Source organism: Apostichopus japonicus, chromosome 14 (assembly GCF_037975245.1).
Source record: "Apostichopus japonicus isolate 1M-3 chromosome 14, ASM3797524v1, whole genome shotgun sequence".
In the NCBI taxonomy this organism is placed as follows: Eukaryota; Metazoa; Echinodermata; class Holothuroidea; order Aspidochirotida; family Stichopodidae; genus Apostichopus; species Apostichopus japonicus.
The window spans coordinates 26,402,208-26,427,454 of NC_092574.1; the positions used below are offsets into that span (position 1 = coordinate 26,402,208).

At 37.2% G+C, this 25,247-nt stretch overlaps 2 protein-coding genes across 9 annotated transcripts in view; one reads left to right on the plus strand and one right to left on the minus strand.

The window, feature by feature from the left end:
• The window catches only part of LOC139979573 (von Willebrand factor A domain-containing protein 3B-like), a 59,252-nt gene extending 51,780 nt beyond the window's left edge, over positions 1–7,472 (minus strand). For both annotated transcript variants that reach the window (XM_071990509.1, XM_071990508.1), the window contains exons 1-7: positions 7,085–7,472; positions 5,317–5,571; positions 4,244–4,341; positions 3,369–3,619; positions 2,729–2,888; positions 2,036–2,205; positions 1,399–1,610 (exon numbers count right to left, since the gene is read on the minus strand). In XM_071990509.1, coding sequence (XP_071846610.1) covers positions 1,399–1,610; positions 2,036–2,205; positions 2,729–2,888; positions 3,369–3,619; positions 4,244–4,341; positions 5,317–5,571; positions 7,085–7,133 — 1,195 coding nt within the window. In that variant the 5' untranslated portion in view covers positions 7,134–7,472. The remainder of the gene's footprint in view (positions 1–1,398; positions 1,611–2,035; positions 2,206–2,728; positions 2,889–3,368; positions 3,620–4,243; positions 4,342–5,316; positions 5,572–7,084) is intronic.
• A 5,355-nt stretch (positions 7,473–12,827) lies between these two features.
• The window catches only part of LOC139979397 (pericentriolar material 1 protein-like), a 48,021-nt gene continuing 35,601 nt past the window's right edge, over positions 12,828–25,247 (plus strand). For 6 of the 7 annotated variants that reach the window (XM_071990152.1, XM_071990157.1, XM_071990158.1 and 3 more), the window contains exons 1-10: positions 12,828–12,984; positions 13,576–13,818; positions 14,334–14,477; positions 14,668–14,709; positions 17,094–17,375; positions 18,364–18,645; positions 20,148–20,240; positions 21,516–21,594; positions 23,203–23,441; positions 24,115–24,247. In XM_071990152.1, coding sequence (XP_071846253.1) covers positions 12,850–12,984; positions 13,576–13,818; positions 14,334–14,477; positions 14,668–14,709; positions 17,094–17,375; positions 18,364–18,645; positions 20,148–20,240; positions 21,516–21,594; positions 23,203–23,441; positions 24,115–24,247 — 1,672 coding nt within the window. In that variant the 5' untranslated portion in view covers positions 12,828–12,849. The remainder of the gene's footprint in view (positions 12,985–13,575; positions 13,819–14,333; positions 14,478–14,667; positions 14,710–17,093; positions 17,376–18,363; positions 18,646–20,147; positions 20,241–21,515; positions 21,595–23,202; positions 23,442–24,114; positions 24,248–25,247) is intronic. The other variant, XM_071990159.1, reaches the window with a different exon arrangement.

The following is a 25,247-nucleotide window of genomic DNA, read 5'->3' on the forward strand; positions in this document are numbered from 1 at the left end:
CGCTCACATTTCATATAATGGTTTCCACATAATTGAAAAATTCAATGAAAACAATGATGATGAAGATGCAAAAAATTATCTCCGTACAAATCACGCGCAAAGCACAAAATACAGGACAGAACAGTCAAGGAGTTCCAAATTAATTTTTGAAAAGGGCCACAGAAAAAATGGTATAAGAAAAGTGCCAGACAAAATCTCAATGTATATACCAAGATTTAATTAGTTTTTTTTGCTTTAAATCCTTTGTTCAGTGTCTTTTCTTTATATTTCTGATTTGACTTCTTTTTTCAGTATTTTACAGGGTGAAACTCTTCGACAAGCCCCTAAGGGGTCTTTCTAGTTTTACTTCCCTGCTTCATTGCTGTTCATAATATTTTTGTTATTTTGTGCACTTGTACTATTTAATGTTGTAGCAAAACAACTAAACAAAACGAGATTGAGCAATGCGCAGGGTAGGCTGGTAGGGTGTCCAACCACTTTTAGGCATTAAGCATCTAAATAGAGCCCTCTTCAGGGAATTATTTTGTGTTTACATTTTGTGTAACAGTTTTGACTTTTACATAGCAACTTATTCCCTGCACCTACTACAAGATTGACGGCCTCTTTTCTTTTTTATTTATTGCCAGCCTCGTTGAAATCTTTCGTGGGCTGGATCTGACCCGGCAGTAACCAATCAAGAACCCCTGATATAATACACAGAATATCATGAAGCTTACTTGAGCAGTTGAAGCAATGGTGATTACACAGCTTGATAGATTTGTATTAAATGGTCAAGATTTGTTACGATTTAAGTAATTGGCTTGTCAAGAGCACAAAATGTAACTTGAAATAGGCCACTGACCACATGGCTATTGTTACCGTATAATCTGCACACAGAGAGGGCTCGTCAGAGCGAGTTGCTTATTATTTATATCTGGCATTTAATTTTTTGGAGGGGAGAGTGGACCGAGGAGAAGGGATGGAGGCTCAAAATGGGGAACAGCTGCAAACATGAGGGGGGGAGGGGGTAAACCACAATTTATCATCGGCACTGTCCTGTAACATGAACCTTGGTTTTCAGATTACTGAGGGCAAACTAGTTGGAAATGTTATATGATTTTTAACAAAATTTGGTACCCTATCCTCAATTTCACAATTTGCATCGCTTAACACTACGGAAAGTTTCATCCCACAAATAAATTACCCTTGTAACTGTTTCTTGGCAATAATGATTTAACCACTTATATTTCAACAAAACCACATATCCAAAGGTTAATTTGCATAGCTGAGTACTGCTCCCACACTTGTAGAGAAAGTTTGATGTTTCTTAAAATAATGCTACCACTGGACTGATACGAGTATCCAGCAATTTTTTTAATAATTCAAATTTGACAAATCAATGTTAAAACGTCTACTCACTTGTCTCTTTAGCGTCAGGAACCTCATCCAGGATCTGTTGTACATCTTGGAGGATGTTTCGAGCCTCCTCCAGTTCTGTCCACATCTTCACCACTTCCTCCCGGGACCCTGCACCAGGGGGAACACCTCCATGGAGGGTCTTGTCATCTGCATTGTATCCACTGGTCCCACTGACGTCAGTATCAAGTTTATTAAAAGCAAATGCGTGGAACCTGAAAACAGTTTAGTTCAGAAATATGTTACAGGCGTTGACTTAACATTTAGATGTAACTGACTGTATGAAAATGAGCCTCGAAAAACTACATGTAAGACACTTTGAATGGTAGAATGAGAAGGGAGGGCAATGACTGAAGGGGCCAGTTATAGAGGGCGCACAGTGTTAAAAAGTTACCAGGACATTCTAGGCACGGTATAACGTGGTGCTAAGGTTTTGAGGAGACAGGTAAGCGAGGAGCGAAGTAAATATGTATTTGCTAAGAGATAAGCCCATGTCTTGTCATTCTGGAACTGGCCTATTACTGCTGGTACTAACAATTACTTCTCATAAGAAAATCAATTTTTCATGGTGCATCTTTTAACCTTAAGAAGATTTCAGAATTTTGGTTCCATGATTATATACATGCAGATGGGATATTACCTTCCACCGGTAACCTTAGCGATGTCTTTCAAATATTTAATGGTTGTAGAGTTTGCACTGTTGAATGCCACCGTATGCACAGGTAATGGTCCACCTTTTAGCTTCTGTAATGTTAACTCCATCGCAGAATCTGAAGAACTTCCCTCCGAGAAGAGATAGACACACTCGATCTGTTTTGTGTCAAGAAGAGGTAAATACATTCATAAATACTCAAAACAATAACTTTTGAAATACTATTTCTTTTAAGAGTGATCATTTCCTTATGATCAACAAGAGGAATTCCTAGGAGAATTGAATAATTAAATTTTGGATGTGTAAATCATTCATTTCATAGAAATATAATCAGTGAAGGCTTGTAAAGAGTGTATGAATACTTCACACATGTTTTCATGTGTATTGTCAATGAGACACACTACAAGAGCACTGGATACAGAAAAGACAGAGGACTGTCTCTTTACTAAATCTGAATCTAGCTACACAAAAGATTGTCTCTACACAGTGTAAGACAAATGTCTCTAACACCAGAGGTAATTCTTGAGAGAAATGAAATGTCACGTAAACTAACAAGTCTAACAAGACTTGGGAAGAGTGGGAGATTCAGATTGGGAGGGTCAAACTGAGGGGGGGGGGGAAGTAGTGGGGATAAGGTACTGTGTCACTACTACAATCTATTACGTTTCTATAGCAACTTACATTTCTGTCCTGAACAGCCTTTAGGATCGCTTCACATGCACTGGTCTTAGTTGTTGCAGCAACGCTATCCAAATTACGAATCCATGTACCAGCCTGGTCCAAACTGTCCCTGGTGACAGGTACTGCAACCTGGTTGTAGGATACCATATCTTGGGCTGCCCTGTACATAAAGACACAATTATAACCAGAGTAAACAATCAATTATAGATTCTTAAATCAGTAATTAATAAATTGGAAAATGAAAAATGAGGAATCAAGTGTTTGTCAAAAGTTGTTTCTTTGGTTGATGAATGATGTTTTTACGGACATTGTTACAGTTTTCATAATATAAAAAACAATCATGAAACAGTACAACCTTAGAATAACAACGGCAACCAATCTTGCTCAGGAATAAACCGACAGGGCAAGCCATAACCAACTCTGTTCTTCGTAATTAAACGGGAGTAAAAGATCACTTTATAAAACACAATAAACATCCATGAAACAAATCAAATTGATAGAGCTTAAAATCATTACATCAATAAAAAAAAAACATCTGATACATGTAAAACCAGATGAAAACTCTGTTTTGATTATAATTACTTGATAATAAAGCAAATTGATTAGATGGTAAATTCAGTGAATTTAAATAATTAACTACCTGATGAGGTTGAATTTGGCAATTTGTGAAACCTGCTCTTCCAAAACTCTGATCAGGGCGTTACGGCAATGATCGAATAATGTCGGTGAATGAGTCTTTATGTCGACTACGATGCAAATACAATGTTCTTCTACGACTCCGAACAGTCTTCGGCTCTCACTGGTCAGCCATTCTATTCTTCTTTTGTACAAATTGATAGCTTGCAACAGGCTGTTCTCAATTTGTTTTATCTTCTCTCTGCTAACATTGACCTAACAGTAAAAGAGAAGCATAGAGTAGATTGAATCTTTAAAACAGGAATGTATCAATATGTTGAGCATAGATAACAAAGATATATTACAGATTAAGGAAGGCCTGCGGAGAGCGAGGTCTCAACATGTTAAGGAATACATCGCATTCTGTTTTGCCAATATTGAAAACCATTGTAAATTGTGTTTTAACTATAATTTAGATATTACAGTACATTACATCACATTCTAGTTATTAAGAACCAGTGTAAACTGTTTTCTAACTGAATTCAGTCAATCTTGGTTTGACGAAACTAAAAGCCATTGTTAACTGTAAAATTCTGGCTGAATTGAAGCAAGATTCCCTAGGTCTACTGTGAAGTAATTCTGGGTAACTTTGAAACAATGACTGAGCTTCCACATAACAGTATAACTCAGACAATGTGCAACAATGGTTGTCTATTTAATAATGCTGAGCCGTTAAAATAAAGCTCTTACTTTTATCAGCCAGATTGAATTAATTTCTTGTGAGTATATAATGATTATCACTCAAACCAAATTAAGAAGTTAAGCAGCAATTCAAAATTAACTAAAATTTAATTAACCTAATTACTTCATTTAAGAAACATGAAACTGAGTGAAACTTACATTGACGTTGTACACTTTGCCATCTCTTTTCGGGTAACGTTTGAACATGCCCTCTCCATAACGAGAGCACACTGGCTTCTTTAATGCATGATCGTAGTCTGCAATAAACAAGGTACCCAGTATAAATGACATGTTAACTTAGTACTAAAATGTATAGGAGATGTTGAGTAACAGGGGACTAAAGCCAGACCTACTGTATGCAAACCTTTACTATTGCAATGACGTCCAGACTAAAGCACTGTTTAATGCCAAAGTAATACACATATGAAAGTCTAACAGCACAAGAACAAGTGCTGTGGATTCAGCAAACTGTGGAATCTTTGGACGTCATTACGGCGAGATAAGAAGGCCAGATCATGTATAGGTTTATCAAAGGAGAGCAATGTTGTACATAGAATTGCAGTAACGCACTCTGGAGAATTATGTTTATGCGCAGCATTCTGGAGTATTAGTTATAGTTCTGACCATCCACTAAATGCATCATGAACTGATTATTCAAAATGAAGAGTGACTCAGCAGAAAGCAAACATGCACTGTGGATTCATATGCAAAAGCTTAGAAGCATCAATTGATCAGAGATTGAAACTTCTAGGTTGCCTTTTGTGTCTAGGTATAGTCTTGTGATTTTTACATCATTTTGAAAGATATAAGAAGGAGCATGGTGACTGTAGTGCTCAATGTGACATACATGTTTGGTATAAACTGTATATTTATATGTAAATGCTCCTCATTTGAATTTTATGTAATTGTAACATTGACAGCAATTACTTTACAAAGTTTTCATTTATATACAAGAGTAGAAAACATTTTGATTCTCAAGCAAGCAGTTGGTTTTAGGGTAATCTCTATGTTGGTAGTTGAGTTGCAACTGGGACCGACACTACAGAGATGATGAAGTCTTACAACAAACACAGGAATGTTGTATGTTTGTTGTGCTCAGTCACATACAGTTTTGTGATCATTTTCAATTGTGGGCACTTTTTATACATTAAATTAAAAGTCAGAAGTCAGAATCAATGAAAAAAAGTTTAAGACCACCAACTAAGCAGCAACAAAATGCATGTCAAACTTACCATCACTATGCTTGAAACCAATGGTGCCTAAGATTTGATCTAACGAGAGTCTGTTCCGTTTCAAGCCATACGTGCTCAACCACTTGGAAGTAGATATCATGGCTTTAACGTCTGGTTCCCAAGTTTTCTTCGGTGGAGGCTTCAACTTAATCACTGAAAAAACTTCCTCAATACTCATCCCTTTGATTCCTGGCTGCTTTTGTTCATTATCATCGTATCCTAATCGCTCTCTTGGTTTGAGGTCAAAATTGGGATCTGCAAACAAAAATTGTTGCTGTCATAGGTATCAATATGGGTACCATTATTCTACGCACACATTACTTTCTGCTGAAACAAAACGGTGTTTTCCGCACACAAATTTGTCAGCGGAAAACAACGTTTTTTTCAGCGGAAAGTACCGTTTTCGGGGAGGAGCAGAATGGCTTACTGAAATGATTACACACAAGGATTTAGGAAGATGGAGAAGATAGAATTTGATTGTAGCAGGAATAAAATGTAGCTCCGAGACTAGATTATTATTAGGATAGCTTAAATTGTAGCTTAGGCTGTAAGCACTAGCTTCTAGGCTGTAAGCACAAGTTTAATGTTAGTTAAACAGCGCTACCTTTTCTTTCTTTTTTTGTAGTTTTCGATATGGAGTGAAGGTGAAAAAGGTCAGCTGCCATGACGATTTGGTTTCATCCTTTAGGGGGCGGCGGGGGAGGGTGTCTTTTGTGATATTTTGTGATATTTAACAAGAACAGAGTACAGAGTGAGAATATATAGGGCTATATAATAGTATGCCTTTATACTTCTTTAAGTAATCCCTAATTACAAACACCCCAAGCCTCCTGTAAATTATAAGCAGCTTAACTGTTCTGACATGAACTCGGTCTAACCATCTTTATCGACGTTCTTTGATACTTTCTCATGTTATTTTCATCATCCTGAATTTGGTATCCTTAAATTGAGGAAAAATATAGTGTACAGGTAAGTAGGAAAAAAAGTTGTTTTTCCGCACAAGAATTTTTTCAGCGGAAAGTAATGTGCGGAAATTACCGTGTGAGGAGAACAACTGAAACCTAACAATATGAAGGAAAATATTTGTTATTTCATTCAAGTAGCTTGGTCTCCTTGAGGCTTGAGCAGTAATTTAGCTACAAAAATGAAAATATGCTAGATCAGTATTTGGGATTCAAACTTAAAGCTGTGATGCTGATCATGGTTTATGAAATTTCAAATCACAATTCAACAAGAGGGGGAAATAATGCTTGTTGAAAGTTAAATCTGAGAGGATACAACAGTTAAAATATTATCAATGTCTCATATTGAAAACTGAGAATCTAGGATTAAGGCTTAAGCCTACCTAGGCCTATTCCTAATTAAAATTTAATCTCCATTGATCTACCTGAGGATTAGTGTAAGATTAACATTAAAATGTTTGAATTCGTTATAAATGCTACTTTAGACTATTGGTCTAGGCTACTTTTAAACCCAAGGCCAGCCTAGAAGTTAGAAGTTGTTCTAGTATTTATTAATATTAGTACAGTAGGCTTATGTTTCGTTCCTGTAGCCTACTGTAGGTCCTGAGCGAAAGATACAGTTAATAATATGCTTATGTTATGTGAAAGCTAACTTAGGAAAACAATAAATTTAGAAACTTGTGGATAATACTAGCTATGCATAAGTACACTGCCAAAGCATGACTTACGTCCAGGCCCCTTCCCTTAGTTTGAGGCTACATTATTTTACATATTTAGGCTAGGCTGAGTTCATGTTAAAAACTTACTATTCATCTCGTCCGGAGACACCACTCGCCCTGGCTCCACTTCATACATTTTGTCCGCAATCACACTTGCTCGTTCCTCGATTCAGTTGAATTAAAATTTAATTAAGATAACAGTTTCCATTTTAAGTCTTATCTTGGAATCGTTACTGATATATGTGTAACTGAGTAATTTTCTCGGGTGAAAAATTCCATTTTACAAAGAAATTAACGTTGCCTGAACTAAAGAATTGATATTTGATAGCTTAGGCCTCATTTAGCGTTTGAAAGTCCTGTTACACCTGTTCTTCCCTACAACACGGACAAGATCCTTGTTTTCAATCTTCTCGGCATTTATCGTTGCCAAGCAAGCAGGAAGCTTCTCCTGTTGTTGCCATCATATGGCAAGAACCTGATCGATTCTTGGATTAGCGGCGCTAGAGCACTACTTCGGCTCTGACTTCGTTTTACGTTATCGTGCACAGCGACTTCGTTTACACTGAGCAACACAGAGAAGGGGCTTTTTTTTACAAATACTTCAAGAAACAATTAATGAATATAGCTAAAAACTGCTGCTATCTTTTTAATCACCCAACAAGTTGTATGGTAATAAAAATATAAGATTTTTTGTGACGTTTAACACAAATTCGTGAGTGGATTAAACTAGTTATACAGTAAAGTGTCGCGGAGTCACATGACTTCAGAGGAGGCGGAAGGTGATTCCATCCGGGAAAAGGATGGTGGGAGGGGGGGAGGGGGTGGTAAGGCGGCTAGAAAACAAACTTCGAAGGGCGCGCAGTCGGACATGTGACTTTGATTTGGGAGAGAAATTACAAAATCAGCATTTCGTCGGACCCAATCTGTACCACAAATTCCAACGGTGATTTATTTCAATAAACGGCAAAACGTAACCATTTTCTAATAGGCCTACGTTTCTAAGTTTCCTAAAATATCGTAACATTTACTTTAATTTAATGTCATCAATAAAAGGAACTTTTTTTTCGATAATACAAGGGTACTTTTTCACTTACATACTGCTAGTTTTATTAACCAAATGGGAGGGAGGAGCTCGGACTGCCAGTAATAACAATGTTGTGGGGGTGACTGTAGAATATCTCTGCATGCACCAATGTTGCATATCCTAAGGAAATTTACAATTTTGTCCCTGCATGCGGCACAATCTTTACATTGATGACTTTATTTTGCAAATTTCAGTGAGACATATGAAGTCACTATAGAAAATATAGCAATGTACATATTGTCCCTCGTTTCGCTGGATATGCAGTGTGCCTTTAAACTGGGAATGGAGAAACTTTGGTGTAACAGCCGGTTGCAGTTGTTAGTTTCGTTAGCGGCGACTGCAAATAGTACTAACTGGACCTCTTTTGAGGAGGTTGCTGGGTTCGAGGCCATGAAACTCTGAGGGACGTTGAACGAACACTCCTTATTTAGCCTCTTTAAGTTAATAAAGAAAACACTTCGGACTCGTGCACTGACGGCCTTTCTCACTGTGGGAGAATAGTAAGGTCAAAATATATATATTTCTTGATTGACATGTTACTACAGTCGTGCTTTTTCTTATGATCACGAACCTATATCTGCACGATGTTGAGTGATTATCTCAACAGGCCCGTCCCCTGCAACAAATTTAAGGGCCCTATTTTCTATTATTCCATTTCAAAATGTCATCTTTTCAATTTTTCGTTTTTCCCCCGTTTTTTCACCTTCTCATCTGAATTTTTTCTCGAAATTTAAACGTCATCTCGAAGAGGTGACTTCTTTTTCGAAATTTACATCTAGTATGACGAAAATTTATTTTTATTTTTATCTCAAAATGTTGACTAATTATTCGCTCAACCATAGTTAAACTATTTTATTGATATTTAGGATTAGACCCGTAATATAGGCAATACGTAACTATGATATAGGCTAATGCGTCAGTAAGGCATGGACGCAGATCCTGGTGGGGACAGTGGGACGCGTCCCCACCAAATTTTTCAGTGGTGGGGACATGATATACCGTTTCCCCACTGGCAATTTGTCTTGACCAAACGCTCTGCATTTAAATTGCCCCTGTATTGAACTTTGGCGCAGTTTGATCCAGCATTGTGCAAATGACATGCAGCAGTTCTCACTTTATTATATTTATCCACAGTTGTTAAATATAGGACGGAAATCGCATTTGCGGCAGTCTATAATTGTTTTCTGGGAAAGCCTTGTCCACAGACCAATCGTATACAAAAATCTACTTGGAGTTTTTGTCCCCTGACTTTTGGTCTGCAGACGCCCATACATTGCCCCAAACTAAATTTCTAAGGCATGAGATCTAAAACTTAAAGAGGTTGGGGGGCATCATTGGGTCTGGGAAGTGTTATTTCCGGCGATCTGGGAGGTATATTTGCCAACAAATTTCTTGTGCGCTACGCGCGAACCCATCGTCGCGCTCCGCTTAGATAGTATCAGAGAACAGACACGCGTCCCCACCATTACCCAAGACTGATATGCGCCCATGCAGTAAGGTAACGAAAGGTCAACATCAACCATTTAAATTTCGGTGTGTCAACAAAGTTGAACTTAATGTCGACTGATTTCGACTTTTAATCGAAATTTTGATATCTGGCAGATGGAGCACTGTTATTAACAAAAACTTGGTCACATTGAATCGACCGCCCATGTTTGCTGTAGGATCCAGGTCACCTGATCCAGCAGTGGCGAAGCTTGGGGTATTGGTCGGGTGGGGGGGGGGGGGGCGAGAATGGTCTATAGGGGCGCTTTCGACACTATATAAGCGGAGCGCCACCACAGGTTGGCGCGGAGCGTACAGACATTTTTTGAGTAAAGATACTCCCTAGATCGCCGGAAATAACCCTTTCCGGCGGGCCTTGCTAATTTGCAGATAAACGAAGAATAAATAAGTTTCATCGCCATCTGTGACATTTCGGAAGTTTATATGGGTGTTCAAAGTACATGCGCTTCATCACAATCCCTGTAGTATCTTTGTAAAAAAAGTCAATAATCGAATAAGTAAAAAGTGGTAAAAAGCAGAGCCGTATATATACGGCTCTGGTAAAAAGCTGAAAAGGGCGCCAGCAGTCCATTTGAGTCCGTCCGACTGTATGGACGCTCCGCCACTGTGAGCCAGCCTTGTCGTCTGACATGATTCTAATATCCGCCCCCCTCCTTTCCACCACCTCCCTCCCCCAATTCCCACGTCGAGTTTTGTACGTTGGTCGGCCTTTGCACTACACGCCCAGTCCAGAGTCATTAGGCTTTTGCTATTTGAACCAGTCAACTTGGATACACATTAGCATTTTATTTTCTGAATTTCCGGAGAAAAAAAAAATGAAGACGAGTTTCCAATAGCAACACCGAGCTGCTTACGCATATATCTTAGCAAATAACAACACTAACCAATGACGGCGAATGTAATTGCCGTCAGCTATATTCACCAGCAAATAATGTTTGAAATACATTATACAGGGAAACAGCTCCCTGTTTAAACTCATATAAACATGATTAGTTAATTTTTAGTAGTGCATCATCCTAATAAAAAAATTGACTGTAAGGCAGAGACTAAGCAAAACTACATATTCATTATCCCTTTCTCTCCCGCGCGATAAGTAATTTGCATAAAAACAAGATGGCGGAGGTATTTTCGTCTGCAACCTAAAAATTTCATTTAGGATTCAAGGGTAATAAACCTTGGTTATTAAATTTTAGGTTGATATTCTTCATTCTAAAGATAAATATATATTTAAATTAACAGCAAGATCGTGGAAAAGTTCCATCTATGCCTTCAGGTTGCTTCGTTCGTCGTTAAAGTTCGCCGTTGCCAAGAGAAGCTTTACCTAGGCCTAACGTTAGTTTCCCACTTTCCATACCAGGGTAACATGCGCTAAGCATAGCCTAGTCTTACGCTAAGTAGTTACGGATCACTAAGAATACCCTACGTATTGCTACAATACTGACACTGGCTCTGCCTAGGCTACTTTTATTACATACCAGTAGTAACTCTCACGGTTTTTACGTATCATGACAGGGTTGGATCACCAAATTTCACATTACACAACAGGCCTTTACACAAACAGGTTCCGGCCACAAATAATTCTTTCAAAGTTTCAGGAAATCCTCCAGCCACCAGGTTTGAAAATTTTTTCATAACTTCACTGATGTGTTACAGTTTACTGGCAGGGCCTAGGCCTAAGGCTAATTCAGGTAGTTGAACGAATCAATTCACGAAAGTGTTTTAAAATACAGTTACAAAATTGATGTTTCCTTGTTTCACTTTCGCTGTGCCAATTTTGGCCATTTTCGTTAAGTCTTTTTATATTAAAATTGCCATTAAAATAAACATTGCAATTTAGCCTAACAAGTAACATACAAACAATGAAGTGCAAGTTGCAACTAGGACTCAGTAAGAGACTGTTTCTATCAGTACAGCTAAATATATTTTAGGCTAGCCCAACTTTAGTCTAGACTAAAGTTGGGCTAGCCTAATGACAATGTTCTACGCCTGTTGGGCTTAAACTAGACATCAGAAGGTAAAAGCTGCCCCACTCAATGGACAGTTGGCCACTCATGCAATCGTAATTTAGATATATGTAATGCTAGACATAACTTAATCAAACTCTTATTGAATCGAAGAAGTGGGCTAGGCTAATAGTCTATCCTTGTAATGACACAACAAGAGATAATGCTGACAAATTTTTCTGAAACATGAATCAATTCTAATGAGAGGAAATCATAAGGTATCTCCAGTTAAAAATGTCTAGGTTCAGAGGATGCAGACTGCAAAAGATTTTATTTGCTTATTGGTAGTCCATCCTTAAACTTCAAAGCAATTCTTATAAAATGAGTAACTAAAGACAAGCCTACACGGCATCTTCTTGTGATCATCTCAATTGATGTATTAGGCTGTACACAAACACTTTCAATTCAACCTTCTATGTACATGTCATGCTAACCAAAAAGTGTAAATAAGTGGGCCTAAAGTCACATTAATTCTTTACTAAAGCAGCTTTTTTTTTCTTGCTATTGTGATGTAGGCTAGTCTAATACTACAGACAGAGGCTGTGTAAAGTTCTATCTTTTCTCAACCAACTGTGTTGGATATATATACAAGTTACCAAAGAAATAACATACAGCTGTTTGACTTGTTTTGCATAATTAAGTTTTCAGACACTTCTGAAACAATTTCAAAACCTCAAATATGGTCAATGATCTGTTCATCTTTTTGTTTTCTGTTTTTTGTACGTGGACGTTACAGTGTGGAATATAGTAAGCCTTCAATAGGTTCCAATGAGGCTTCTTACCATTCAAAATTCTTTAGACTTGTTAAACTTGGTATTACCTTGGTCAATGCTTAATTGCAAAAGTTGGCTGATTAACAGATTAGGAGTTAATCCTTCCAAGAAAGGTGTGAGAACTTGCTTATAAATCCTCTCAGTTGTTTCTAAGTTATTGTCAAATTTTGACCCATCCCAACTTCTTCTGAGAGATCCTCTTTTCCTTTTTTTCACCATCTGCTTAGCCAGTCTTTTCCCCCCCATGCTCTTTCCATTAATATAAATGCATTTATATAAGTTGTTTTTATGCCTGAGTAAAATAAGTTGCATTGCAAATGTTGTGTAGTAAAACTGACTTGAATAAAGAAGTTTGACATCCCCACTTACTGGGCATTACCATTTTATTGAAGAGTAATTTGAGACGTCTCATGAAAAACTGATCATTCAATTAAAGTGATCACTCTTATTCTCACAGGATAGCTTGCTCTACAGTAGTTGGCCTCGATGGCTTCTGGTTCAGCAAGAATTGGTGGACTGGCCACGTCTGAGCCACGTTACAGCAGTCAGAGAAACGCTAGTAATGCCATGCCTAAGCCAGTTTACATGAACGGTTACGTGGAGGATACACCAAACAATTATGTGAGTCAAATTATTGCTTATAAGGCAAGGGAATTGTTAAGACACTTGAATATGATTTGTTTTTCTAGTGTACATAAGAGTAGGTGTTTTAGTTTGATTAGTTTTGTGTTTATTACAATGTTTTCTGCAATGTTCAGAATGTTCTCCGTAATGTTGACATTTAGCTTAAATGTTCACATATTGAAGTGAAAATTTGTTCAATTTCGGGAGATTAAGAGTTCTTTCAACATGGTCAGAATTTTGTGCTTTTTGCTTGTCATTGCTCTGAAAGGCATAGTTGTAGGTTACAAAACATTTTCATCGTTGACCCAACAAACATTGGGATTTAAGATGTTTGCCAAATTTGTATCTGTTTGATATTGAAAATTCATGAGTTTTCTTAGGCCTACTCCACACATACTGTGGCCTAACTTCAGGTCCGTAAACGCACAGCACAGGTTGGGTTCTTAGTTCCTTATATAATGAACAGGTACCTGGCAGACTGAATGAAAAGAATGGACAGGTACCTGGGAAGAGCAATTTTGGGGATAATTTTTTCAATCTTCAGGAACTTTGTCGTTATCAATGTTTGTCTTTTCCTTTATCTTTCAGTGGGATTGGCGACCAAGTTCTACTTTCATGGAGAATCCTCAGCAAAGTGCAACTGCTAAGTCTACGAATAAAAACACCGAGCAGAGGAAACCATTGCCCGCAACACCTACGCAGGGTAGAAAATCTCAGGGTAGGAGACACACACCGGCCACATTCCCAAGGACTAAATACCTTGGGTCTGGACGGGAAAAGACTGAAATGGAATCGCTGAGACAACACTTGACTTTTAGCGACATGGAAGAGGTAAATTGCTAGAAATGAAACAAATATAACTCTGGGAGTGGGAGAGGTAAATTGATAGAAGAGGTAAATTGATAGAAATGGAACAAACATAATGTAGGGAGTGGAAGAGGTAAATTGATAGAAGAGGTAAATTGATAGAAATGAAACAAACATAACGTAGGGAGTGAAAAATGAAAGCCGGATGGGTTTTGTCTTTTGCGTTAGGTTTTACAATTCTATTTAACAGTTGACTAGTTTTGTAAATTCTCAGTGGTGAGTACTGGCTCCTTACATTACTCATGTTAGCTCTTGATAAACAGGCTGCCAGCAGTCATTGTGAAAGATAAGAGTACATTGTGCTTCCCAAATGAAAAGACTTAAAAAGGCAGTTTTGTGGCTACATTTATTCAACTTATTTGGCGTCTAATGTCCATTAACTGTTTAGTGAAGTAAGCCAGTACAGTCTAACGAACCGGGTAAGCACGAATCTTATATAATAAAACTTGCAAGATGTCTTCCTGGATTTTTGTTTTCAGAGGAGCGCTGAAAATGGCTTGGAAGGGGCCAGTATGGACCTCAGATCAGTTAGCCAAGCAGGTTACAGACAGACAGAATTTAATGAAATACCTCACCTTGGAGGAGGAGAAGGTGTCCAAGAAGATACCTCTGTAAATGACATGGTAAGAGCTATATGTCACATGACATACCTATAGTATACAGATGCGAATGACGGTGAATTAGTGAAGTACGGAATTTGTCAAATCAGGCTTTAGTTTGCTATTGACTAAGTGATGTACACATATATTTTGAGCTCTTTAGTGAAAAATATGTGTTAAACTATCACTCTTCTCCTGTCCTTTCTCCGTACAGCCAAATAGAAATCAAATAGTTGCAAGACTCGTGCAAATAAGGGTAAGTTGTTCATTTCTGATTAACATTTATATCGAAATATGTATGAAAAGGATACTGCAAGAAGTTATTAAATATTTTGGGTTAGGAAGTTGTGACTTATGTCAGAAATTGTACACCTTAGCTACTGATGGTAAGGCAACTAAGAGATAGGAATGGTGGAGATGAAGTTAACATCATTCCTCACGTATGAATTTTTGCTTACTGTGATACTTAGCTCCAGCAATGTTTAGTTATTATGAAAGGATGTCCAACAATTTATATCTCCTTCCTACTTTACTATGTGTTGACATTTTGTTGTAATAATATGTTGCACTCTAATGGCACCCAGTCTGCCTATGTTTACAACATAATCACCTTTCGTCCAACCCTTTTTAATTCCCCAGTGAATGAGGTCGCCAGGAGGAAAATCCTGTGGCGACTAGATCTAAATTTTTCCCAAGTTCTGGTCGCCCAGAATGAAAATGTGATCCCCACTTTGATATGCTAAATATTAGTACAAAACACACTAGGCCTAGGCTCAACATCGAGTAGCACTTGACTGTACATGTGTACTGTGTACATGCACAGAATCGTATAAAGACGTATAGGATAATAGGGTTGGGCGATGTATCGAAAAATATTATAATCACGATAATTTTTTTCAAGACGATATTTTTTGAGGATTGAACAAATGACGATAACTTCTTGTGAAAGAAATTTGAAATAAATGTGGGAAAAAAATACAATTATCCTTTCTCCGTTTTATGTGTAAATGTTATTCTAGCATTCCATGGTTAAGAAAGTTGAAAAGAAATCAAGTTTATCAACTTTATTTACTGACTTTTGAACTTCGTTAAAACCCGTCCTTTACAACATTCACTGTATAGAGAACAAAACTCTGAAAATCCGTAGAGAAATTACCAATTGTGTACGAAAAGTAAGTTGGTACACCTTTCAAATTTTACGAAAGATCGAGCAAAATACTTTCGAAAAATTCACGCGAAACTGGCATATCGTGCTAAATGCAACAAATGTAATGTAAACAAGGCTCTAGTACACCCATTTATGAATTAACCATAAGACCACATCTGGTGTTAAGCGGGGGAAAAAGAAAGTATTTCTAGAATTTCCACCAAAAAAGGAAAAATTATTATCCTACCACAGTTAAGTGTATAGTAAATAGCCTAACCACTTCGTTGGTTACGGATCTCACGTAACAACAAAAACACAACTATAAATTGTATTTTGCGAAGTTGACGTTCTCTACAAGGACATGGAAACAATATTTAGCATTTAGTAAATCATGCCAAGTGGCCTAAAATATGGAATTGCAAGGTTTACTTTTATAAATATGACCATACCGTAGCTATCGGGGCCATGATATCGTGCTATGTCTGTATGGTATAGACTGTGCCTCGTGAATCATGGGGAAAAGATTGTTTTGTTCATGCGGGGGAGTCGGTTGGCTTGAGGTGTGTTTTACTTACCTTAATGTTACGGGGATATTTACCTACTTTTCTTAAACGTCTAAGATAATATTTCGCATAACTTTACCGATCCTTTACTGACTGACCTAACTAATTCTAGAGTGGAGCCAAAATAGTTTACTCCATGAAAAGTTTTTTGGAAACGTGCCAAAAATGTTAACAAACAGGTGTTAGACAGGGGGTTGCAACTTGCTTGACAAGGTACCTGGTAAAATTTGCTGCACATGTAGCCTACCAGGGTTAAACACTGCAGTTGTAAACTGATGTACGTATAGTGCACGCTGTTCATTGTTAGGCAGTCTTGAAACGGGGCTTTGCCGAATGTAGTTTGTTTCATAATATCGACAGTTTTGTAAGTTAAACTTTTTAATGATTGTAAGACAGATTAAATCTCTTTTCATTTTATCACATAATATTGCTACTCTAACTTGTCATTTTAAAATTTTGAACAGTTTCGTGACAATTTAAATTCATCATGATGAAATTTTCAGTGGCAAAAACTGATCGCCACAGTATTATATGTCTGGCGACTAGCATTAATTTTTCCAGAAATTCTCATTGCCAGCCGAGAATTGTGGTCGCCAATGCGACCATGGCGACCGTACTTAAAAAGGGTTGCTTTCGTCATTTGATAGATTTATAGGAACTCATGAGGCGATAACCTATAATTTAATACTGGTACCAGCAATCAAGCTTGTGTGTTAATCTCTTTAATGGATGTAAAGTGGTCTCAAATGTCATGAGGAGGAAAAAGTTGTAACTATATAATTGAAACCATGAGCAATTGTTTGAATTATGTACAAAGATATCATGCCTGTGTTCCTTAGAGCTTACTGAATGGTGAAAGTTTGCTTTTACATTGAATATTTTACTATTTCATTTACGAAAGTCAATGTTTTTACTATATCTTACTACCAGGAATACATCAAACAAGCAAGTTCCATGCTGTCAAATATTGGTGAACCGGGTATGGTTGGTCTCCAGAATGAACAGATAGTTAAACTTGGGCAACTACAAGAACATTTAAAGGAGCAGGAGAGGGGATACCTGATCCTCCTGGAGAGGATGTTAGGGGATGACACGACCGTACACATCGAAGGACGAAGCAGTCAAAATTCAGGGGAATCCTTTGCTACGTCCATCGCCGAATCTGCTTCCATCAACGTCGATGCTCGTTCGGACATTTCTGAAGCATCTACGGTAAGTTCCTCTTCTTCCGTAAAAAATATAAAATCGGTTTTTAGAAAGTGTAAGTGAAATTTGTTTGTGGTAGTTTACACATTTCATTAATGCTTTTGTTATGCAAATTTGTTGTGGCAGCAGCAGTGTTCTAGAATATTTACTATGTATGTTCTGTATTAAATTGAACATACACTGCACTTTAGGATGGAGAAGCCAAGTTGTTTGTTCTTTCAAGGTACATTTATTCATAGCCTCTGTCTGTTTGATGACACTTTCTAGCTAAAAACTTCTGTAAAATGTTAAAAAGAGCAAAGTAAGTTCTGGCAGAAATCCAAATCTCTTGTGTGGGCATTGAAAACTTAAGACAATTCAAATCTGTGACAATTTGTTACTTATTATTTTCTAATTAGGAACGTGAATCATTGCCGTGTCTTTTGGTGTATAAGCTTTTGTTTGTTTTATTTTCCAAGGTATTCTCTTTTCAACTTACATTGCTTTGCTTTTCCATAAATTTCTGTTTTATGTTGCATTTCATTTTTACGCTAGTGCAGTATTTACTGATCATGTCGCAAGGTCTTTCCAGAATTTTTGGGATAAGTCCTGAATGCTGTTTTCAAATCCAAAAAGAAAAGGATCAGTTATTAGCACATTGTATTATGTTTGCTTGCAGAGAACTAACACAGTTGTGCTATGCCACTGCAGTTAGTGTTCCTGTGTTTCTCCTCCCCATCCATCCATCCCTCCCTCTTCCCCCAAACCCCCTTTTTCTTCCATCTGACTGTAATGACCACTGCACTCAAGCCCACAGCTGCCTCTGATACTTTGCTTCCCAGCACATATTGGTTTAAATGGATACTCTCTCTCACTGAATGGGTGCTAGGTCATAATCAAGGGGTTTTGCATCTCTCAAAAACCATTTATCAGTTAGTGAAAGCCCACTGTTAGTCCCAATCTTAATGAAGTCCAGAGGCCCATGATAGAAATAAATTGTCCTCTTACTTTGTAGGTGGGCACCTACACTGCCAAAACCCGGCCCCGAATTGAGAGCACTATGGGTACCTATGCTTCCGACTCTGAAATCTTGAGTGATGTTGAAAGGGACGAAGACATTATGTCTGTCGATAGCGAAGTCACTGGCTCATTTGGCTTAGATACTGGTGAACTTCATGAGCAATACAGCTCCTTGCTTGCCAAATACAACCCCAAGGAAGATTCTAGTCATTCACGAGACTCGTCAGCCGAGGACCTGTCCGTCAATGGTTTAATTTCAAGCAGCAATAATTCCCAGGTATGCCTACAGTGAAGTGTCTGGACTAAAATTCTAACATCCCTTTCCAAAACGTTCTCTTTTATATTTCTGCTGTTAAAAGTATCCAGTCTGTTCGTTGGCTTGTTTCCTTTCCTTGCTTATTTCCACTAATTGCTTCTTGTTTGTCTTCTATTGTAGAAATCAATTGGTATCGTACACTGACATACACATATTCACTGACATACACTGACAAATGTAAAGCAATTGTTGTATAACTTGCTCCATAGTAATTGTGTCTTTTGCAGATCAAGTTGAGAATTTAATCTGAGGGCCACAGCTCTCTTTGTCTTGTATGACATCCACTGAGTAAAACAAACTTCACATACAGAACATTTATCCCACCTTCCAACAAAAGATAGAACACTGCCTTATTCCCTGTGTCTTTCCCGAGTTGGTTAAAGATGCATCATATGTTACATGACGTACATTGTGCATTTATGCACACATGTTGAACTCAAGCTGCCGAAAATTAGGTGATCCCATCCTTCATAACCATCACATCCCTTTGTCTTTTAAATGTAAGGTAAATGTTGTCTCCAAAACCAAGTCCACTTATTCATGGATGTACATAATATAGATGACTTAGTTTTGTTCACTTCCTTTGATTGGTAAAGGAGAGTATCGGGAAAGATTTCCATAGCAAACCGTGCATCACTTCTTTGTTTTTCATGACTGCTTTCTCTGATCGAATTTGTTCAATCGGTCTAGTTTTCATCGGTTATAACTTTTGCATGCATGTTGACAGCTCATTGTTGTATTTATTATTTTGGGAGCAATGCCTAACTTCTAGAGCACCCTCTTTCACATACATAATTGTAATTTGGAGTTTTTGATAACTATGTTTATATTTATTAATATTAGTAAATTACTATGTTAATGTGTATTTTGGTACAGCTTGTGAGATGTGATAGCAGGGAATAATGTTATCCTTTAAATTTGGCAAACAGAATTTGTGGTACTTGATTTGAACTGGGTCCAAGTTGCATAATTTGTGTATTACTTTACGATGCCATATAGATAGTTCTTTGGCTTGTTAATCCATCCCACATCACGGTTCATCATTCACACTGCATGTTTGATTGTAATCATTTGTATAAAACACACCGATGGCCATGAATGTATATTACTCTTTTCCCCCAGGAAAATGGATATTTGGATATGCATTAAATTGTTTACCTTTTGAAAAGCTTTATGAATTAATTTACTCTTGCTTTGTTGCAATAACATTAAATGATTTTTTCAGTTTGTTAATGGTCATGAAATGAAGGTTATTGATTAGACTTGACTCAACTAATGGCTTTCCCTCAGTGATGCAGACATTAATATTCGCATTTTACTATTTGTACAAATTGTACGACAGGAGAACTCATCAAGTTGAATAGGCTCTATGGTTTGTTTATTGAGATGGAGCGTAGCTAAGTTGTTTTTGCTGATGTTTATTCGGTGATTGCCATTAACGATTGAATTCTTCTTGGCTTCAGAATGATGTTAGGGTGAAGGAACAGATGGAAGCTTTGGCGGGACTGCAGCAGCAACATGATCTGCTAAGAAAGATGCTCCAACAGCAAGAAGAGGTAAATTATTATTATTAGTTCATGTAAGCAGCTGGTTGAGTATTGCCAGATGCAAAAAATATCTCTTCTTGATCTGTTGTATATATGTTAGATGTTCAAATATCCTCAAGAAAGAAATATCATCGCATAGCCTAGTCATAAAATGCTTTCAAAGCAGGTGTATACCTAGGCCTATTTGGCATGTGATTTTCTATGCTGAATATTTGTCATTAAGTTTGTAATTTGTACATAGTAGCATGTTGTACAAAGTCAGCATGAGAATTAAATGGTATTTACTGGCTTTTATGCAGAACGAGGCATTTTTTGTGAGTGTATGTGAGAAAATGGTGTGAAGTGCTTAGTGTATACTATACAAATCAGTGCTATTTTATTTTTCTTTGGGGTGGGGATGAGGGGGGGGGTTGGAAATGACCACTATGTCTGAAAAGTATTCCATATCAGATTTAATAGTTGAGCTCTTCATATATACTTCTCATAAAAAATGATAACTTAGTCCTTGGTACAAAATAAGAAAAAATTGTTCTAATTTTATTGCTCTTTCTTCATATTCTGTGATTGAACAAGTAAGAGGTTCTGGAGGATGTCATAATACTGATGTACAATAACTTAAAATTGTTGGTTTTGCTATGAATCTTCAAATTTCAAATTAAGGCCCTATCAAAAGTGGCCATCAATAAGTGGCAGTTTGTAGATACTGTAGCTATACTTGAAAATGTGGAGGAAACTTGATCAGACTTGAACCATTTTGCAGATCAGGGAGCTTTTCATGGGCATTTTAACAAATTTAAAGATGATAATATGGCAGGCTCTCATTGGTGGTTTCCTGTGTCATGTCAAATTACTAACTTCAACTTCAACTGCCTATATGTGTTGGCACATATAGGAATATTTCAGGTAGATACTGAATTGTTTATTTCTATTGATAGCTGCAAGTTACTGAGCTGTGTTTAGGTTTTAACATGCATCCTAAGAGCAGAAATGGTTGCATAGGAGTAAGGGTGGGGGGGGGGGGGTAGGGTAGAGTTACATTTGATAAGAGTGGAAACATTTCAAAGATTTGAAGTACAATATTGAACAATGCAACATATCCATTTCAGTATGCTAAAGCTCTTAATATGAAACTTAAAAACCTGTAACCTGTAAAAACCTTGTATTACTTTTCTACCCATTTAAAGTCACTGTGTTGTTAAAATTATTCTGTGTAAGTTGAGTTTGTGAGCCTTGGCATAAAAACCTTGAAGGCTCCTTTAATTGGACTCTTTAAAATAATTTCAGCTGAGGAATCTTCAAAACAGACAAACATCACTTATGAAACTACAGGAACAGATTGAGAGCCGGTTGGCAGATAATGAAAGTAAGTGTCCTTCACTTAATTGTTGCTTATAAATTATAAATGCAATAATGTTTAAAGGAATTGTCTGGTGGAAGATTTTGATACATTGTCCTTGTAGTTATTATTTTTCTCTTTCTAACCATGTAAAAATTGTCCCCATTCGAAGTTTTCTTCTTGTAGAAATCTGGTTTTCAAATTCACCAGTTTCTCACCAAAAGAACCGTTTGTTCGAACGCTTCAATATGGTGATTGACGTAGTGCTTGCAGATAGGCAAAACAGGCGACTTGAAGTTAGCACTCCCAATTCCGCAGCAAATTAACTCACGTGTAAGCACATTGAATTGCCTCATATATATAATGTACATACTCGCGAACGTATATACTACGATGCTCAGTTGGTGTACTTGTATAGCGTTACACATAGAACACTCACACTCAAACCACAGTTCATTAACTGTTCTTCGAAATCGCTGAAATAAAATTCACGGATCAGATTAACAGTAAAAGGAAACTTATAAAGTATTCGTTAAACCGAAAGATGAAACTTGGCGGGATCGATGTCATCGCAGAACTGTCCGATTGTAAAAGTTAGAGTAGCCTATACACGCGAACATTCTTCGCGCTGGAGCGGGATACCGCGATGTATAAACAACGAAGAGCCTGCTGTTAAAACTTATCTTGTGTTACACAAAGACCACGAAACCACCGATCTACTACATATATTGCGGCTTAATGAGTTTTTTAAATCATATCTAATTTATAAGAAATTTCACCGGAAATTATTGAAGAAATTGATCGAATCGTTGTCAGAGCAGAATATAGCACTGAGAAGCTTAGGCTTCGCAGAACTGTCCGATTGTCAACGTTTGAGTACAGCCTACATGCGAACATTTTTCGCGTTGGAGCTGGATAGCGCGATGTATAGCCTGAACAACTCAGAGTCTGCTGTTAAAATTTACCTTGTGTTACACAAAGACCACGGAACCACTGCTCAAGTACGTGGTGGCTTAAGGAGTTTTTGAAAACATATCTAATTTTTAAGAAATTTCACTGGAAATTAAGGAAGAAATATATCTGTATACAAACGCTGTTTTTGTTGTGATTACCGTATAGGCACTGTGCGGAGGGTGGGTTATGACGCAATCTGCTATGGCAGAGCTGACGTCACGTATTGTACTGTTCAAATCATATTTGAAATGTCTATCCATAACGATTAAAAATTGTTTCTCTGTCAAACGCAACATTAGCGTTCTCATACTTTGACAACATGTTTGGAAAATTATTTACTATTTTTTAAGGTAACTTCTTTGGGCCACCAGACAATCCTTTTAAATGTTTGTGTTTTAAATCACTCATTAGTTCTTTCTGTCAGTTCACATTTATCAACCTTGAATAACCTTGCCAAAGTTGACTTTTCCTTTTAATTTTTTTGCTGTTTGGGCTGGAAATAACGGACAATATTCCTCAAATATACTGGAAAGAATAGTGAAAAGTAACAGGGAAGAAGGATACACTGGTTTGAGATGGTTGTACACAATGAAGAAATATACTGGATTTAGGTGACATACTAGTCCAATAGTAAAGTAATTAATGTTAATTTATTTCTTGGATTCTCTTCTCCTAATCTAGCTTCCACCGAAGCCACACCCTCTGAAGTTTCTCATCAAACCGAGGATTCCAAGACGATGACAGAGACGTCTACTATTCCAGAGAGGGACCCTCAGTCAGAGACAGAATCTGAAAGGTATAAAGTAGCTCTCCAGGACCTTAGGAAGAGAACCCTCCTGAGAATGCTGAACGAAGACAGAGATGAACGACTCCATCAATTACAGGCAGATACACGAATGGATCTACAACAGAGAGAACAGGTAAAACCACATCCAGCAAATACTCTTTCCAAGAAAACATTTCTTCTTTTTATGTTTTCCCTTTCACTTTGCAATCCATAATTTTGAAGATGAAATGGTCCGATACTTGATGTTAGGGCCCAGTTTCAACAATCACAGAGTTACAAGTAAAGCTGTAGAGTACAACACAGTGATTATGGAAAGGTCAAATCATCAATCCTTGTACTTTGTTAGTGTAAACGTAATGGAAATGTGGATTTCTTTCCAAAATTTGATGTACAAAAGAAAAAATTACTGGGGTGGTAGGGAAAATTATCAATGTTGTTTATTAGATCAAATTTTTCCTAACAGTACAGAGAAACTCTGACTTTGGACTTATGTGGTTCAAAATAGGTTTCAGAGTGAGTGAATGTTATGGTTAAGCTTTAAATCATCAAATAGTCCTAGTGTGTCCACAGTTTGTCAGAGCTTGCAACTTTGAGGGGTGGTTTCTTTTTTTTGGGGGGGGGATTGAGTGGAATATGTGCTATTGTATGTACATTCTGTTCATGATCAGTCCATGAACAACATCAATAATCACATGGTGTATAAACTGCAAATTCTTTAAAAATTCCAGAATTCCTTTCATGAGGTAACTGTTGATGATAAAACAAACATTAAAAAAAAAATTTTTCCCCATTCTTCTTTGTACCAGGAGCAGGTACAGCTCATGAATCACGAACAGAAAGATCTTCAGGAAAAACTGCAGCATTTGCAGCAAAAGAAAGATGACATGGATTTACTGTTGCATCAACTCCACTCTATGGCAGCAGGAGCAGGCATTATGGGTAAGTGTTTAAAACCTTTCACCCCTAAACATTGTCTCAACCGATAGCGATTAAGTACTCATCGCTAATTGATAATAAAGTACAATAGTGTATTGTTCATTTATGGCACAAACTGACAAGTTCAACTGTCAGTATCTTGAGAAAAGGAATTGCATGCAAATTTCAGCAGGATGCTTTGAAGTTGAATTCATATCTACATAGGGCAAAAAAGATGTTATTGTGGACTATGTTGTGCCAAACACAGCCAACTGATTGAGTAGCCTTCATTGTATGTTTCAATGCCTGCACTGTATGTGTCTTCTCTTGGAATGGATTGATTACTATAGCATGTATTGATCATATTGATTTTTATTGTGCCCTTGGAATAGCCATTTAATACACAGCACAGCATGATGTGGGACTGAACTATAATTGAGGCTTGTAGGCCTTTATTCTGTTTACAATGTAAACAGCATTAAATGGGCTCAGTTTGGATGACCTCTGTGAGAGAGTGAAGAGTTGTTTTATCAGTCACATTATTCTCTGTGACATTCAGCATAGACTTGTGCTGATTATCGTAGGGTAAAGGGGCAGATATAATCAGTGAGACTTAAACCTGGAAATGGTCTCCAATCAGAATCTGTCAATAAAAAGAGATAATGCAGTCGTTTCTTGAGCATTCTCATTGTTTCTTTAAAATTGACTTTCCTCTTACTCCCGTTTTAATCATTTCAGAAGATTCATGTGACATATTTTTTAGAAGTATCATATGTCTCTCTAATGTTCTGTTATGTCATGTACGAAACATGAGTATATACTCTGATGTACAAGTCGATCTTGTCAGGCGGATAATAGACCCTAGTAAAAGTGAATAAAATGTATGGATTTTGGTTGAGAAGAGTAACAAGTATGACGTTGCCAAGAAAAGTAAACACAGAAGAAAATATACCACACTAGTGCAAAATTCATGTAAAAACACACCAAATCATGTGTGTTTACATGAACGCCTTTGTTTGAGAAA